The sequence below is a fragment of the Tribolium madens genome, unplaced genomic scaffold (genome assembly GCF_015345945.1).
Source record: "Tribolium madens isolate multiple individuals breed KSU strain unplaced genomic scaffold, Tmad_KSU_1.1 Scaffold_3;HRSCAF=73;Tcas5.2_LG2, whole genome shotgun sequence".
NCBI lineage: Eukaryota > Metazoa > Arthropoda > Insecta > Coleoptera > Tenebrionidae > Tribolium > Tribolium madens.
This window is the reverse complement of record NW_025401006.1, coordinates 4,046,138-4,062,001: the sequence shown is the minus strand read 5'-3', so window position 1 is coordinate 4,062,001 and position 15,864 is coordinate 4,046,138. Positions and strand designations below refer to the sequence as shown.

The window sequence follows — 15,864 nt, the reverse complement described above, 5'->3', positions numbered from 1 at the left end:
GTGCTGTAGGTACCAAAACAAATAATACGTTGTTAATTCTAATCTAGTTAATGTCGCCAACAATAAAAACATAATATATTACTTCATTAAAGCAATAATTTTCAGTTTCAGTAATTACAAAAATTCCAACGGTTAGGCGACCCTTTTTGATGATGTGTATTATGAGTTGCATACTCTCTTGTTTAATTAAAAAAAATATTTTACTCTACTCTTCAATTAAATATTAAATGTAAAACGCTGTTTATTATTTCGAATTTTTATTCATCTTTGCAACAGTATCTAATCACAATCTAATTTCTTTTCCAATTAAGAGTTTTTCCACGATTTTGACCCTGTGCTGCAGCACCTCTCTCTTCTCATTTCCGATATTTTGCGATTCGAGATTTTTTAACAAAAAGTGGTGGAGGAACAGTCTCAGACTCTCCCTAAACATTTTCAGCTTATCAGAGTAGGCGACTTTTTCAAAAACTCCTTTACAAACGTCTAAATCCTCGTGTAATAAAATCCCCAACAAAATCTGTCTTAGAAATCGCAAAGTAACTTTATCCAATTCACTGAACTGGACGACCTGCAATCAAATTATGGCGAATTGTTTTATAAACTGCCTGAAAGAACCTTCAATGTCGATATTGGGAGACCTTTTTCTACAAATAGATGACTCAGGAGCTTGGCTAAGTGTGAGATTTGTTTGGCTGAGTGGTCCTTAAGGGCTTTCAGTTTGTCCCAAATTGAATATTTGATCGTCATCTGAAACCGTTAGTTTTACAAAATTCAGAAAAGAATAGTTTTACCTGAAATTTGCGGTCATACTCGCAGAATTTTTGCGCTAAAGTTGCGTAATACGGATTGTATGTTTTTTCCTGCAAACAACAGTGTAAAATCACGTGGATGATTTCCCGTTCTTGCTGGTTTTTCAACGAGAGACGGAGGAGTTTTTCGAATGCGTCCAAGTAATCCTCTGCTGACATAATAACACAAAAGATATTTTTTCGTGTATCTGTGTTCATTCTCTGTCTTGTTGCTAATTCTAATAGTTTTTGTGAAAACGTGTTTGGGGTTTCTTTAACAGCTTCTGGAGTTTTATTCTCAGAATTGCCGACCCATGCAGAACCCACAACCCACCATTTGCCCTTTTCTTCAGCTGTAAACTTGAGAATTATACTAAATAGTTTTAGCAATTTAAGCAACCTTTTAGTAAGTCTTCCAAAGAAATGTTAAGTTGAGTAACGTAATTGCCCTTTCTTATAAAACCTTTTATAATTTTTTTCAAATGTTCCGAATACGTCGTGTCATAATTTGGGATTTTAGAAACGTTGTTATTTTTTATTGCTAATAAGATATCCAACATGAATTTTACTCTTGAGCTGTGAAAAAAACAATTAAAAAAATGAGCAAATTGACGTAAAACGTACTTATCCTTCAGCTCATCAGACGCATTAGACGCCCGTTTTTGGAGCCTTAAAATGAGATTTTTTAGTGCAATTGGATTATCTTTCCGCAGATTAAAACCGACATTTCTTAGAATATGTAAAATACATTCGACGTGTTTTTCATCGAAATTTTCAGCTAAAGTATCAAGAATTTCATAAATTAATTTAGAATCAAACAATTTAAAATTGTAGAGTTGTGCCAAAATGATAATAACATTGTCAAGTTTTTTATTTTCAACATTTGGGGATTTCAAATGTTCGTCAAATAATTTTACGATTGTTTGCAAAAAGTGAGCCCCGACTTCAGTCCCAACATTCGCGTGTAAAATCGTAATTAGTAGAATGTGTTCCATGAGGAGTCTCTCTGGTGCTAGAATATTTGCAACTAAAGCTTCAGTCACTAAATTTGTGATTGTATTGTTCATGTCATTTCTGCTATTACTCATGTAGAGTTCTTCAATTTGTGTGGTAATGCTGTGCATGTTACTCTCAGCTAATCTATTTATCAAACCTTTGAGTTGTCTTTTCAATCTCTCCATTTTTTGACTCCTTATTTTATCTTCTGGTCCACTTTCTGAGGCCATTCGTGCGGCCGGTGGAACGTAGTTTTGGCCAGTTGTTACAACAGAGCCATCTTTACTCCGCAATCGGCCATAAATATCTTCCCAAGTCCCGTCATTTGTCTCTTGAGGGGTTTCCTCTTCTGAAGTTTCCTCTTCTTCAAAACTTTCCTCACCCCAGTCTGACTCTTCCCCATTTTTTTGGCTTTTCTTCCTATCAATTTCGTCGATTTCCTCAATTTTCCGCTTCTTGGAAACTGGAATTTCTGCAGTATCACTTTCACTAAAATCTTCCTCATCCTCAATTTCATCTTCAGATGAGTTTAAAAGATCGTCGGTTGGATTCTTAGTATTCTCTGTCATTAAAACTAAATCTTCTTCAAACTCATTATTTACTTCCACCAACTGCTGCTCAGCAAGTGCTGTATTTTTCAAATTTTCAGGATCGCAAACTTCCAGCAAATCTATTTATTGTTAAAGTAGCAAGAATAAAAATGGACAAAAAATATGAAAGGATACAGTCTAAGCCGTCCCTACTGAACGAAGCAGGCACCGATTTTGATTTTCTCTTGTTCAGTTTCAATTGTTTTTCCAATCTTCGAATTGTACGGTCTTCCTCCAAATTGGCTTCCACTAATTGTTTATTTCTTTGTTTATTCATGTCTTTCTGCAACTTAATTTGCTGTTTTTTCTCTTTATCTCGCACGTTTTCAGCCTCCATCTACAATGGTATCAAAGAAAATTTTTCGGTGTCAATTGGGTAACCAAATTTATTTACCTTAGTTTTTACTTGATTTTTCAGTTTTCCTTGATTGGATTCTTTCAGTGTTTTTGTGGCGTCTTCACCGTATATTTCTGCAGCCATTTGTGGGTTAATTCGAACAAATTGGCCCGGTTTTTTCCTATTTGTGTAATATTCAAGACGTCGAATTTTTTTTGTTTTTCTTTGCTCTTTTCGAATTTCTTTCCTCGTTTTTGGTTTGTTTGGCGACCTTTTTGCCTTCTTAGCCGACATAATAAAAATTATACGAAAAATTGATCCTAGTCGTGAAAAACACAAAAATATATAAAACGTGGAAAAGCAAGGTTATGATCTTTTTGACAACTGTGACCTTGAAGAAGGGTAAGTTCCACATTTAGGTATTACAAAAAACAAACAAAAATATATAAATATGTAAATTTTGTAAAATTGAAGTACATGGCAAGTTATTATACGGTAATAATATGAAATACACTTTTTTGTAATTAAAAAAATCTAAAATTCAACCAATTATGTAATCCCCTAGTGATATTTTATTTGTATTGTTGGCGGTTTTGATATTGAAACATTACATAGTTTTGGCTAACGTGACACCAGCTTTCTTTGTTGCACTTGGCAACTTTGATAGTGTAAACAGGGACAAGTAGATGTTTGTGTACCCAAAACTTTAAACGAATGTTCTTGTCATCTGTTTTTATAATTAAACGTCAAATTGAGCCAAACAAAAAAGTGATTTCAGTTCGATTTCAAATGAGAATTGTTTTCTTTTTACTGTAAAAATGATTTAAACTTCTGTATGAATTGGTGAAGTCTTCTTTTTTTTAGTATTCTATACGAATAAGGAAAAGTTTGAGAGATCAATACTTGGGCTAGTTGGTAAGTTGTGAAATCTCTCAATTGGGGTCAATTATTTTAGATTTTCTTTTTAAAAGCATTAAAAAATGGGAAACGAAGATATTGGCGAATGTTCACAACAAGGTGACAATTGCGAGTTTGGTAGACCTTTAAAAAAAGCCAAATATGTGTGGCAAGTGAAAGGAAAATACCATCTTAAGGCTAGTTATCAGAATAAATCAGAGTCTTCTGTAGAGGAAGACGAAGAAAAACGTCCTTGTGAATGCGCTCAACATAAAGTTTCAGAAGAGAGAAAATGCATCGATAATTTTCTTGCCAAATCGGAGTCTTTCTTTGACAGTGAAGAAGAAGAGGAAGAAGTCTCCAAAAACATTGACAAATCCATATCAAACGAAATTCCCATAACTTTAGTCTCCCCTTACCCTAAACCCCAAGACTATTTTTTGCGAAAATGGCAAGCTAGACAAATCGCGCGCGGCTACATCGAAAATACGATAAACAGCGTTTTGGAAACTTGGGGCTCTGCCCCTTTCGACGCTGAAGATTTTGTGGAAAACTGTGATGAAGATGGACATATTGAAGATGAAGGGATTTTAGTGGCAATTCAAGCACACGGACTTCAATCTACCAAACCTAAAAAAGAATACTCCCTGCCTGAACTCGCAGAAAACGCTTTTGATAAGATTGACACAGTCAGAAGTCAGATTCTGAGGCATGAATTAGGTCTGGAACCGCCCCCAGAGTGTAACCCTTCAAAAGATTGTGAACCTGAAAACTTGGGTGTTGAGTACAATGTAGTCGATATCCTAAATTCTGCAATTCTAGTTGCCATTGAAAAAAAGGGGCTGTCGTCCAACAGTGACTAATTCGAGCAAAGACTGTTCTTTTCTATTATAAATTTTGTAAGATTTAATTGGTATTACTAGAATTTTATTTCGTCACTTTGTCATCACAAAAATAAAAATACTTTGAAAGTTGCTGTTTTTTATTCAAATAACTAAAATTACACAAAAGAAGTTGTGGGTTTCACCGGAAACGTTCTTTTTTCCTTTTGTTTCTTTTTATAGGAAACTGTATTACCAACTTTGCGGTCCCTTCAAAAAATTATTAAAAATATTAAACTGCTGGCTAAAAACCTACTTCATGTGGACGTAAACACAAAACGCTGTTACAGCAATTGACCCAAATATGACCATGCCAAAAACAAACAATCCGGCAGCTATCTGGACTTTAATCACCGCTTCCACTTGCTCCTCCAGGTGGACTACAAAAATTAACTTGTTTTTATATTTTTCCTACAACTCTAACAGAAAGTAAGTTTTTCTATCCAAATCTGAGAAAAGAAAGTGGCTAATTATTAGGTACCTCCCAGGAAAGTAAAAATTTTACCTTTTTCAATGCTAGGTCGTAGGAAAAATTATATGTATTACACACACACGAAAGTGTCTTTTCCTCTCTTGGCGGTTACTGCCAGTAACTACCACCGGTGGGAGGAAAAGATGCACTTTCTTCTCTTGTAACACAAAAATAACTGTTAAACTCACTTATATTATCCGTGACTGTTATTACAGTCATATTCATAATGTCTGAAGCATTATAAATTTGAACACATCCCACACTTTCCCCCATCCAAGAATGAAATCTGGAATAAAATAAATTGCTGTTTCTCGTTTTGAAATATTTACATTTTACACAAATGTAAAACAATATAAACATTGTGTTTTTTTATCACTTAATATTTGATTTTGGGCCAAGTTTTGTTTAGATTTTACTCTGGTGTTAATTAGTAAATGCCATGTTTGTGAAAGAATATATTTGTAGTGGAGTTTTTATTTAATTTGAGCAAAATTTAGTTCGGTTTTATTGTTATGAAAACACAGGTAAGTAAAATTTTTATTTTTGTCTTTGTAAACGAGCAAGGACCTTGGTTTTAAACTCATTGATATACTAATTGCTCTGTTTTATGTTATTCGAGTCTTAAAATACCTGATTCAAATATTTTTTCAGGTTTTGCACACTTTTTTTCGTTATTATAATTAATTACCTAATGGTAATAACTACCTATCACAAAGACATCTCGAGGTATCTTCTTCAGCAGGAAGGCATTCATATCGATGATCCGAGCATTCTTCTGTGAAATTGCAAGGATCTCCATACGAAAGTCCTATGAATATATTTTTTATCATTAAAGAATAAATATAAAAACGGTAATTGTTTACTTACTTTGACCGAACGAACTAAAAACTTTAATAAAAACAAAAATCACTCTAATTAAATTTTCACATGCCATGTTTATAATGTTTGTGCGAACCGCGACTCACACATGAGAAGGATAATATTAAACTGTATGTGACTATAGAGCTTGATCTATAATTAAAAACATTTGTTTCACGTATTTTCAAAATAAGAATACCTGAAATGCAATTAATAAAACTTCACAAATTTTACTACAAAAAAGTATTTGTAATATTTTACCTAATTTCATAAAAAGTATTTATCTTGAACAAAAATGCAATAAATATTTCAAGTTAAAAATAAAAATGTTCTAGATTTAGTTGTAGATCATTTATCAGATCTGACAGTTTTGCCAAAAAAATACGAAAAATATTACTCATGTCCCTTCCAAAAATCATTTTTTATTCCAAAAATAATAGTCTGGGATCAATTAAGTGTACAAGCGGAAATAAAGCCAGCAACAATTGCCAAACAATTTACCAAACAATTATTTTTAACATAACAATTTTTTTTTTTGCAAATACAACTTTATATGTCATTAACAGCTCATAACAAAGCTTGCCAAGTAATTTTTCAAATTTCGTGATTTATCCATTCAAAACCTGAGTTGTTTTTATTAATATCAAAATTGCATTTGAAAAATAATAACAAGAGGCGAGACTGCCAACTCAAATGGATTATAAATTGTTCTGGATATTTATTAGGACGTTTCCAAAGATTTACAATCGTTAAATTAATCCGATTTTAATGCATTTGGAATAAACCAAGTCATAAAAGATTCAGATTTATGGTAAAACTCGCGTTTTGCAAATCATTATTTCATTCCTGAGACACGTTTTGCGTGAAAATTAAAAATCGCAAAGTAACTATTTGTTTTATTTCATTCTTTTTATAAATAGAAACGACTCGGTGTGGTTCTGCTCGATTTGAAATGACTTCAACACCTACTGGGAGATATACAGTGAAAATTTTAACTGTCTGTTTTATTTAGTTTCAAGCACGAAAATAAGTTTCTTCAGTTAATTGACTCTAGAAAATAAATCAAGGAGAATCGGGAAAAAGGCGAAAATCAAATTATTATTTATTGTAACAAGAGTGGGTTTTATGTTTTAATAAAAATATATTTACAATTTTTTGCAAAAATTCTTTTAATTGTTCTTCAAATATTTTAATGACTTGCAGGATACGCAGTCTATAATAAGTCAAACAGTTATAAATTAGGCGTCTTATCTTGACAAGGCTCACAAAACGGGCAAATAATTCTCTTCAGTGTTCAACGAGTGCGTTTCAATAATGCATGCGAATAAATTGTGAAATCCGATGAAGGTTGAAAAAGTTCAGCGAAAAAATCGCTCAAAGTTTCACGGAAACGCCAAAAAATGTATATTTTGATTCAAGGATGGACGAGCCAGTTCCGTGCCAAATCAAAATCGATAGGCCCATCTACGAACATGATACCAACTCAGGAAAGACTTCTACTGCAGTAAAAGTGACAAAAAGAAATGTGAGTAGAAAAAATTCGAATGTAACACTCGCTCATTAATATAGATTTGAATCTCGATGTTGACACAAATTTGAAGAATTGAAGAATCTTAAAAACAATCCCAGCCCTCGAATGGCTAAGTTACTATACATATTGGCCGATTTTATATCAGGATTCACCGTTGCCATAATGCACATCCCTCAAGGTAATTAAATTAAGTTAATTAAATTGAAATTATAGGAATGGCAATTGCCCTTTTGGGCTACGTCCCTCCTGTTGTGGGCCTTTACATGGCCTTTTTCCCCGTCTTAATTTACTTCTTTTTGAGGACTTTCCATCACAATTCCATGCGTAAAAATCCCAATTTTCCCGTCAAAATTTCATAAATTTTGTTTCAGGAACCTTCCCTGTTGTTTGTTTAATAACCGGAAAGGTAGTTTTAGAACACAGTGATCCGTCGTATTTCATGAAAAGTTTAAAAATCAATACCATGAGCGAAAATCCGGTCATTGAATCGGTCCATCCCGTAGAAGTGGCTGCAACAGTCATTCACTGTAGCCTTGTTTCAGGTAAGCGAAATTCAATGAAAAATGAAAATATTTCAGGAATTTTCAGCTAGCAATTGGGATTTTCTGCGATTGGGAATTGTTAATAATTTGTTTTCGGAGACTTTGGTTAGCGGTTTCACGACGGGAGCCTCTTTTCAAGTGATTGCCTCACAAATCAAGGATTTATTAGGATTAAAAATACCGAAACAGAAGGGACTTTTTGTTTTCACTAATGTAAGCACATCAAGAATCAAACACCTACAAGTTTTCACCAAACGTTTTTGATGAAATTTCTTAAACAAACACGGCGGCTGTTGTTATTTCTTTAGTCACAATATTTATTCTCATTGCACCAACTGCACCAAGTGGGTATGTTGACGAATCAAAAATCCTTTGATTTGACACAATTTCGCAGCCTCCCGGCGCCAACTACGCCCCCAATGTTTTTACTAGCTTCAGTACTACTTGACGGAGTTACTATAACAATAGTTTCGTGGAGTATCACACTGTCAATGGCTTTGATTTTTGCCAGAAAGCTCAATTACGAAGTGGACGCAAATCGGGAACTTTTAGCGTAAGGAGTTGGCAACATATGTTCGGTTCGTGTATGCCGTTCACAGCATCACCACGTTCGGGGGAAAAACCCAAATAGCGTCACTCGTTTCCTGTTTCCTCCTTCTTGTTTTACTTTGGATTGGACCGTTTTTTGAGCCACTACCAAAGGTTCTTTGGGAAAAATTAGAAACGATTTGATTAGTTTTTAAAGTGTTTTAGCGAGTGTAATCTTAGTGGCCCTCAAAGGAATGGTGTGGCAAATTAAACAGTTGGTTAAATTTTGGAAAATGAGCAACATGGATGCCCTTGTCTGGTTGGCCACTTTTCTGACCGTGGTTTTTGTTAGTATTGAAATTGGGCTTTTGACCGGTGTTGTCATGTCTCTAGCGACAATTTTTGTACTTAGTTTGAAGCCCTACACTTGGGTATATTTATGCGCTTTTTGAATAATTAAAAAAATGTTTTTAGAACCAATTTACTAAATGATTCACAAATGTGGTCTCATCAATCATAAAACTTCAATTCGGACGTTTCCAACAGTTCACGATGCCGTGGAATGCGCCACTGAGATATTTACCCTGAGTGCTTCCCCTAATTCTACAATTAGTCGAATGTACATAGTTAAGCTTTAAATTAAATAAATATTTGAAAACCGAAAAATTCGAGTTTTTGTCAATTAAGTGTCAAAAATATGGCTCCTGAATTAAAAATTCCAGAAATGGACGATTCAAACTTACTTTGCATAAGGTGCTCTTTCGAGACTTTTTTTTTGTTTTTATTTTTTTTGCTCATTTTTGTTCTAGATTTGCTTTTAGGGCCCCCCTAAAAGACATTATCAAGTCAGTTGCATTAATTATCGCTCCCTCAAATGCAATTTGAATTGTAGAATTGTAAAAGCCTGTAAACACAGGACTGAATCTGAAAGAAAACCTACTTTCTGGCGAACTGCGCTACGAGAAGTCCGTTACATGTCTGAATAGAAACTACATAGACAAACTATATAGTTCCTACATAAATGTGCTTCTAGGGGTGGGACTTACAGTATTTGCAAAATAATTTAATTAATTTAAATCTAGAAAAAATATTTTTTTTTGTATACGCTCCCGATAACAGCTGTTTTAGGGACTTGATACATAAATAGCTATTTTTGTATACGCTCTCGAAAATAACTGTTTTAGGAACTCATTTGAATTCTTAAAATGGGTTTTTTCCGGACTCAATAAAATAGTATGTAAAATGGTTATTTTAGGTACTTAGTCCTCAAAAACAATTTTTCCGGACGAAAGAGTCAATTTGGTTACTATGGTGGCAATTTTTTTTTTTATTTTTTGGGGCTTTAACAAAAACATGTTATTTGTAACACGTATGTACCTCGTGTACTCGTAAAAATATTTTCGTTTTTGGCATGCACTCGGGATATACCTAACTATACCGATTGATAATCTTATGATTACAGTAAAAAAAAAAACATTTTGATTAAGGTTCTTCTTTATTTATTTCTACAGTTAAAGCTTTTCTAACATTCTAAGTCATCTTTGTAGTTTTGTAAAATTAAGATTTAAGATTTGTTATACAAATGTTGAAGTACAGCAACATAAGAATATGATGATCTCAGGATCTAAAAACTGAAAATTAAAATAGGTACTTAAATAAAAATAGCACTGATATTTACGATGGTTAGAGTTATTAAAGAAAGAGTGATAAAATTCCCAGCTGTAAACATTATAGGCTTTTTGACTCTTTCCATAAAAATAATCAAATCTTTTCTAATTGCCACATCAGATTCATACCAATTGGACATGTAAAAATCTTGTCCGATTTCTTTGCTCTAAATATTTTTTAATTATTAGTGTATAGTTACAATTGTAAATATCCTTACTGTTGTCATAACGTAATGGCCATACCAACAATATATAGCCACTTGTGATAACATACACGTAAAGTATAGTATTAAATACAAAAATTGCATACTAAGAACAGGAGTCTGAAAATAGTTGTTTAAAATTTCAGTCGAAATAATTACTTACTTACAATTATAATTAAGAATCCCGTAAAACAAATGATGATAACACTCGCAAAAAATTGAAAAAAAATCCCTTTGGAAAAAGTTTGTTCCACCGTTTTAATGTAACTGTAAAAATACATTAAACACAATAAAAAGACAGATTGTTTCTTACTTGACGATCTCTTTGTGATGTTTTACGCAATTTTTAAATTGAATCTGAAGTAATTTTGCTTCAAGATTAAAATCGAGATTTCTGAGTTTTCTTTTCAAAATGTCAAACTGAACAGCTGCTATTGTTATTAACTTCCAGGTCAAAATATCAATTGTGGAATTAATAGAAGCAGTAATGGAAACAGCAACCATTTGAAATACACAAGTCTGATAATAATATTTAGTTGTATCATAAGGTAACCATCCTGGTAGTGGCAAAGCCATAGCTTTAGTGTTGTCTAAATACGGAACCAAACCATATGCAATACAAGCCAATGCACAAAAAATCCTAAAGAGTTTTGCAACCGTTTTCGTCGATTCAATTCCCTCTTTTAAGTTCTTCAGCTCGTTTTGTGAAAACCCGTAAAATTTTGGACGTGTTAACAAATCTTCAATATGTAGCAAATTGGTTTTGTAAAACAACAGATTTACCAATTTGCACATATAAGTCAGGTGTGTCATAAAAAAAAGCAACGTTTCTGATAAAACTGTTAAATCGTTTCCTGCGATTATAATCTGCATTACCATTGACAGAAATTGGGCTATTGTTATGAGTGAAGCAATAATCGTTATAACAAGTCTAGAAAATTTAACTTTTTCAGTAACTTGCCTCGGATAATAGCCTGAAAATAAAAAAATCGCTTTTTCAGTACTGAAAACAGTTCTGAAATCATAATCCTAAAATCAGCAAATGTAAAATTAGTTGAATTAATGAATTAAAAATACTTCAATTGTGACTCCCATTACTTCAAAATCTGAAGATAGACTGTATTAAAGATAATTTCTGAAATTATAATTATTCATGGATAGATTTAATTAGTAGTGCCTGACTGATTATTAATTGAATAATAATCAAATATCTCTTGGCCACTTGGTCAAATATTAATGCAGCGAGGGTTGGCTCTTCGACTGCTTATTATTTATTTAAGTGTATAAAATGCTGTAAAAGGTTTATTTTGGATAAATCAAGGATTCAATTTTTTCCTTTAAATGTGTCATTCCTTTTAACCTGTAATCTTGTTTTTTTTTTTCTATTTGCGTAGATATTTTTCCTTTAATATAAATTTTTCAGAATGAATACGTTTTACAGTAAAAGTGAGATTGTATACAGTATATCCCCGGATTGAGTTTACAAGAGGAAAAAAAATATCTTTGATTTTACGCCAAAACTCCAAAGGAAAAACATTTTTTGATTTATCTGAAACGAGCAAATCTGCAAACTTCATTATTCTCATTCAATGAAAAGAAAAGTAATTTTTTGGTTTTGGAATAATTTTTCTCTGCTTTTTAAGTCCTATCACATTAGCGGTTTTATTTTTTTGACAATGATGTCACTTTAACAAATGTTAAAATTAAATAACAAAAATGTTTGTGAAAAACATAATTTTAATAAATAGCAACTCAAAGAAACAGCTTTAAGATAAAAAACAAAGTCATTTTTAACAAGAACTATCATTATTCAATTAGTAAATTAATTGTCAAAGTGACATATAGTTGTCAAATAAATAAAACCGCCAATGTGATAGAACTTAAAAAGCAGAGAATAGTTATTTATTATACAAGACGATAAAATTGACGCTGACGCCGCAAATTGCTCGAAAAGATAATGAAAATTTTATCGTCGTGTACAATATAAAATTTTATTCAATCCTCACTAATTTTGTAGTCAATTTGGTCGATATTTATAAGTGTCAAAGTAAAATTCAACAATGAAATCTAATGTCAAAGATCGTTAGCAACTAACAACCGCAAATATACAACAATGGATGTATTTTTTATCATCTAGACGAAAAAATTTCATTTTAACATGAAGAAAAGAGTAGATAAAATTCAATTTTAACGTAGAGGATTGAATAAAATTTATTCTAAATTCAAAAAAAATGCTTTTCTTTTCACTGAATCAGAATAATGATACAGATTTGCTCGTTTCAGGTGAAGCAAAAAATGCTTTTCCTTTGCAGTTTTGGCGTAAAATCAAAGATAATTTTTTTTTCTCTTGTAAACTCAATCCGGAGGCATACTGTAAATGACTAAAACAAAATTTGAAACAAACTCGCTAATGAAATAGTTATTTATTATGATAAAGAAGTTGTTTGTCTACGAGTGAAAAGGTTAAGTTTACGAGTGACGAAGTCACGACTTTTTTCACGAGTAGATAAACAATGTTTATCGTTGTGTATAATATTTTGTTTTATTTTGTACTCAGCTACCAGAGTTTCTTATGTCAAAGTGGAATATAAACAGTAGATAAAAATTACTTTATTTCACTAGACGATAAAAGACTACTTTATCTACTGAAATTAGTTGATAAAAGCACTCGTTAACATTGAGTACAAAATAAATACAATAAATTTAGTTAGGAATAGAGGACCTATCGTTTGTTTTTATTGTTACAAATTTAAACAGGTGATAAAATATTCATTTTAAGACAAGTTTCCTGCAAAAGTTTATCGAAAAAAACAAAATAGTTAGAGTATTTTTAGTTTAGGACTTATTTCTACATTTGATCCCTGAATTCGTTTAGGTGTAATTTTACCCATAATGGCTTCTGAAATATTATAAAAAAAAACATTAAAAGACCCTTTTTAGGGGGTGTAGCTCTCTCTCTTACATAGTACATATTTTTTAATGTATGGTTTACAGGAAACTTTTGTCTTAAAATTGAATATTGTATCACCTGTTTGAATTGTTACAATAAAAACGGAACAGCCTGTACTGTAAAAAAACAACAAATAAAGTTTGAGAATAATTTTTTTTTGCTTTGTAATAAATCTGTTCATCCGCAAATGTCATAAAAACGACCACAAGTAAAAGTTTTATCTTTCAATCATAAACTAAAAATACCATGACGTTCACCATGATGCATTTACCAATGTTGTCTCTTCCTTACGTTTGCGGATAAAATAGTATAGGTATAAAATCGTTTTCCTAAGACCCACTAAAATTTTTATTACTTTTAAGTTAAATGCGGTTTTGTTAAGAGTAAACCAAAGGGTAAACAAATCATAAATTAGTGGAACCCACCCGGACCCTGAAACAGGTCAGTTTTGAACAGGGCCGGATTACTTACTTTCTTTTTGTGTAAAATACTTGAAATGTTTTAATCGTTTTTGATGTAGTTGTTATTAAAATCAATTATTTTAAGAAATTTAAAAAAGCCAGGTGGTTATTAACAAGCTATTATTAAATAAAGCCGATTTTTTTTTAATAATAGCTTGGTAAAACTATACCACTACTTTAGTTTTAAATACGGCCCTGTTTTATTCTAGTGGGTGCAGCAACACTTGCAAAGGCATGTTGCCATTTATGGAGGGTTACAAATTCAAGCCATTGTTTGGTTAATCCCTTATAATGTGTCATAAAATTTTTAGTAGGTCTTATGAAAACGATTTTACTATACATATATTACTTGAAGTAAAAGTGAGTTAAGTGACTCATCAGGTTTTATAAATGTTAATAGCTTCGCTACATAAGCTGTAACTTTTACTCCTAATAACATAATATACTCCCTATTTTTAATTCTATTTGGGTATTCATTATTGGCATAAAAATGAACTTTTAGTTGGAACTGATTCGCTTAGATACTGTCATTTAAAAAATTATGTTTTCTCTTAGTTTCTAAAAAGAACCTAAAAAATTATAAGAATCAAACTTTGCGTTCTTATCTTATAGATTTCACTGATTAAATAAATAAAAATGTATAGGTACAATTAATTATGTGCATTTCTAATACGAGTATATTTTTTAAGGCATAATCTTGACATTTGTTGCTTTAATTTTTCTGTATTTTTATTATTTGTAGCCCATAATTTATACCGGGTAAACAAAAAGTATGTCTAAGTTATCTTTAGTAGACATATGAATAAGATATACCCTCGCGCGTTATAAAAGAGCATTTCAAAAGTTATTTCCAATTCAAACTTGTATACACAAAACTGACTAAATTTGCTGATTTTTTACATAACAATCATAATATCAAAATAATTTAACTTGTGTTTGAGAATTCCTCATTTAAAAAAATAATACAAACTTTAAGTTTTGCTACATTGAAAATAAGAAAATATTTATTTTCTATTTTGTTCTATTTAAAAAGTACGATATTTTGTCATTTTGTGTTTTATCTCAATCATATCTCATTTTTTACTTATAATATAAATTTAAATGTAAATAATTACCTATATTATTTCTTTAATAAGAGCCGTAAAAACGAAACAAAACAAAACAAAAATAATAAATCAGACTTTATTTTACAAAATGTTCAAAAATAAAACAATTTGATACAATGATATCTACATCTATTACTTTAACTATGCTAAATAGCAATATACATATTTAAATCTGTAACCGGTTCTTCAAAGGAAAATTAAGACTTTTTGTACAAATGTTCCAACACTGCGAAATAAGAGTAAGCCGAACGCAAAATCTGGAATAAATTTGTAATAAAAATACAATAAACAAACATATTTCTTTTTTTACTCGAGTAAATGTTGTCAAAGACAGAACAACAAAGCCTCCAGCGGTTAAAGTAATGGGTCTTTTTGCTCTTTCTAAAAATATTGCAAAATCTTTGCGCATTTCCAAGCTCGAGTCGTACCAATTTGCCAGACCGAAGTACTGTCCGATTTCATCGCTCTGAAAAGTCCAGATTTTATACAGTTTTGACTGTTTTAATTATAATTAACTGTGGTTATAATTTCGTGTCCGTACCAACAATACATTCCAAGTTGTATCATCATACAACAGAAATACATAATTGTATTAGCAAATTGGAATGTAAATACTGGGACCTGAAATTTGGCGGGAAATGGAAATTTATTGTTATTGTTATTTTGGTAATTTACAATAAGCATCATGAAACCAGAAAAACAGATAACAAGAGCACTACAAAGAAACTGTAAAAGAATTCCATGAGAAAATGTTTGTTCAACTTTGGATGCAAATCTGCAAGAACTGTTTAAAAAAAAAAATTAAATTTTTTCAACAGACTTGACGATCTCTTCGTGATGTTGCACACAGTCTTTGAATGCCTGTCGAATTTCATGTGTTTTGTCGTGTCTGTAATAAATGTTTTTTAAATTTTCTTTTAATATATCACACTGAAATGAAGCTATTGTTACTAATAGCCACGACAGAATATCAATAGAAGAATCCATATGACCAACTATCGAAATTCCAACAACTTCAAAAAAATATGTTCCATAATAATATTTGTTAGTCCAATTA

The 15,864-nt window shown here is 31.5% G+C and overlaps 5 protein-coding genes across 7 annotated transcripts; 2 read left to right on the top strand and 3 right to left on the bottom strand.

Annotated features, from left to right (window-relative positions):
- Nucleotides 1–240: 240 nt before the first annotated feature.
- On the bottom strand, nucleotides 241–3,090 carry LOC123007033 (nucleolar MIF4G domain-containing protein 1). Its single transcript, XM_044402045.1, has 7 exons — nucleotides 2,769–3,090; nucleotides 2,510–2,711; nucleotides 1,413–2,454; nucleotides 1,189–1,364; nucleotides 792–1,141; nucleotides 616–747; nucleotides 241–568 (listed from the first exon to the last, which is right to left on the bottom strand). Exons 1-7 carry the CDS (start codon nucleotides 3,003–3,005, stop codon nucleotides 284–286), a joined length of 2,424 nt encoding a protein of 807 aa, XP_044257980.1. The 5' UTR covers nucleotides 3,006–3,090; the 3' UTR covers nucleotides 241–283.
- Nucleotides 3,091–3,424: 334 nt separating this feature from the next.
- LOC123007034 lies at nucleotides 3,425–4,582 on the top strand. Of its 2 annotated transcripts, XM_044402048.1 has the most exons (3): nucleotides 3,425–3,523; nucleotides 3,576–3,626; nucleotides 3,683–4,582. In XM_044402048.1, the coding sequence occupies exon 3, from the start codon at nucleotides 3,692–3,694 to the stop codon at nucleotides 4,469–4,471; it is 780 nt and encodes a 259-aa protein (XP_044257983.1). In that variant the 5' UTR covers nucleotides 3,425–3,523; nucleotides 3,576–3,626; nucleotides 3,683–3,691; the 3' UTR covers nucleotides 4,472–4,582. The 2 variants fall into 2 exon arrangements, with proteins under 2 accessions (XP_044257983.1, XP_044257982.1); XM_044402047.1 differs by having other exon boundaries at nucleotides 3,432–3,626.
- Nucleotides 4,577–5,940, bottom strand: LOC123007035. The gene is made up of 5 exons (XM_044402049.1): nucleotides 5,829–5,940; nucleotides 5,667–5,769; nucleotides 5,150–5,247; nucleotides 4,746–4,869; nucleotides 4,577–4,699 (listed from the first exon to the last, which is right to left on the bottom strand). The coding sequence occupies exons 1-5, from the start codon at nucleotides 5,893–5,895 to the stop codon at nucleotides 4,609–4,611; spliced, it is 483 nt and encodes a 160-aa protein (XP_044257984.1). The 5' UTR covers nucleotides 5,896–5,940; the 3' UTR covers nucleotides 4,577–4,608.
- Nucleotides 5,941–7,050: 1,110 nt separating this feature from the next.
- On the top strand, nucleotides 7,051–9,075 carry LOC123007467 (chloride anion exchanger-like). 2 transcript variants are annotated; one of them, XM_044402778.1, is made up of 5 exons: nucleotides 7,051–7,344; nucleotides 7,389–7,674; nucleotides 7,722–7,892; nucleotides 7,939–8,594; nucleotides 8,638–9,075. In XM_044402778.1, the coding sequence occupies exons 2-4, from the start codon at nucleotides 7,566–7,568 to the stop codon at nucleotides 8,154–8,156; spliced, it is 498 nt and encodes a 165-aa protein (XP_044258713.1). In that variant the 5' UTR covers nucleotides 7,051–7,344; nucleotides 7,389–7,565; the 3' UTR covers nucleotides 8,157–8,594; nucleotides 8,638–9,075. The 2 variants fall into 2 exon arrangements, with proteins under 2 accessions (XP_044258713.1, XP_044258714.1); XM_044402779.1 differs by having other exon boundaries at nucleotides 7,052–7,674; nucleotides 7,939–8,240; nucleotides 8,287–8,594.
- A 909-nt stretch (nucleotides 9,076–9,984) lies between these two features.
- Nucleotides 9,985–15,575, bottom strand: LOC123007606 (odorant receptor 94a-like). The gene is made up of 9 exons (XM_044402990.1): nucleotides 15,483–15,575; nucleotides 15,324–15,428; nucleotides 15,118–15,273; nucleotides 15,012–15,064; nucleotides 10,604–11,221; nucleotides 10,458–10,557; nucleotides 10,306–10,410; nucleotides 10,099–10,254; nucleotides 9,985–10,044 (listed from the first exon to the last, which is right to left on the bottom strand). Exons 1-9 carry the CDS (start codon nucleotides 15,492–15,494, stop codon nucleotides 9,985–9,987), a joined length of 1,365 nt encoding a protein of 454 aa, XP_044258925.1. The 5' UTR covers nucleotides 15,495–15,575.
- Nucleotides 15,576–15,864: the final 289 nt, after the last annotated feature.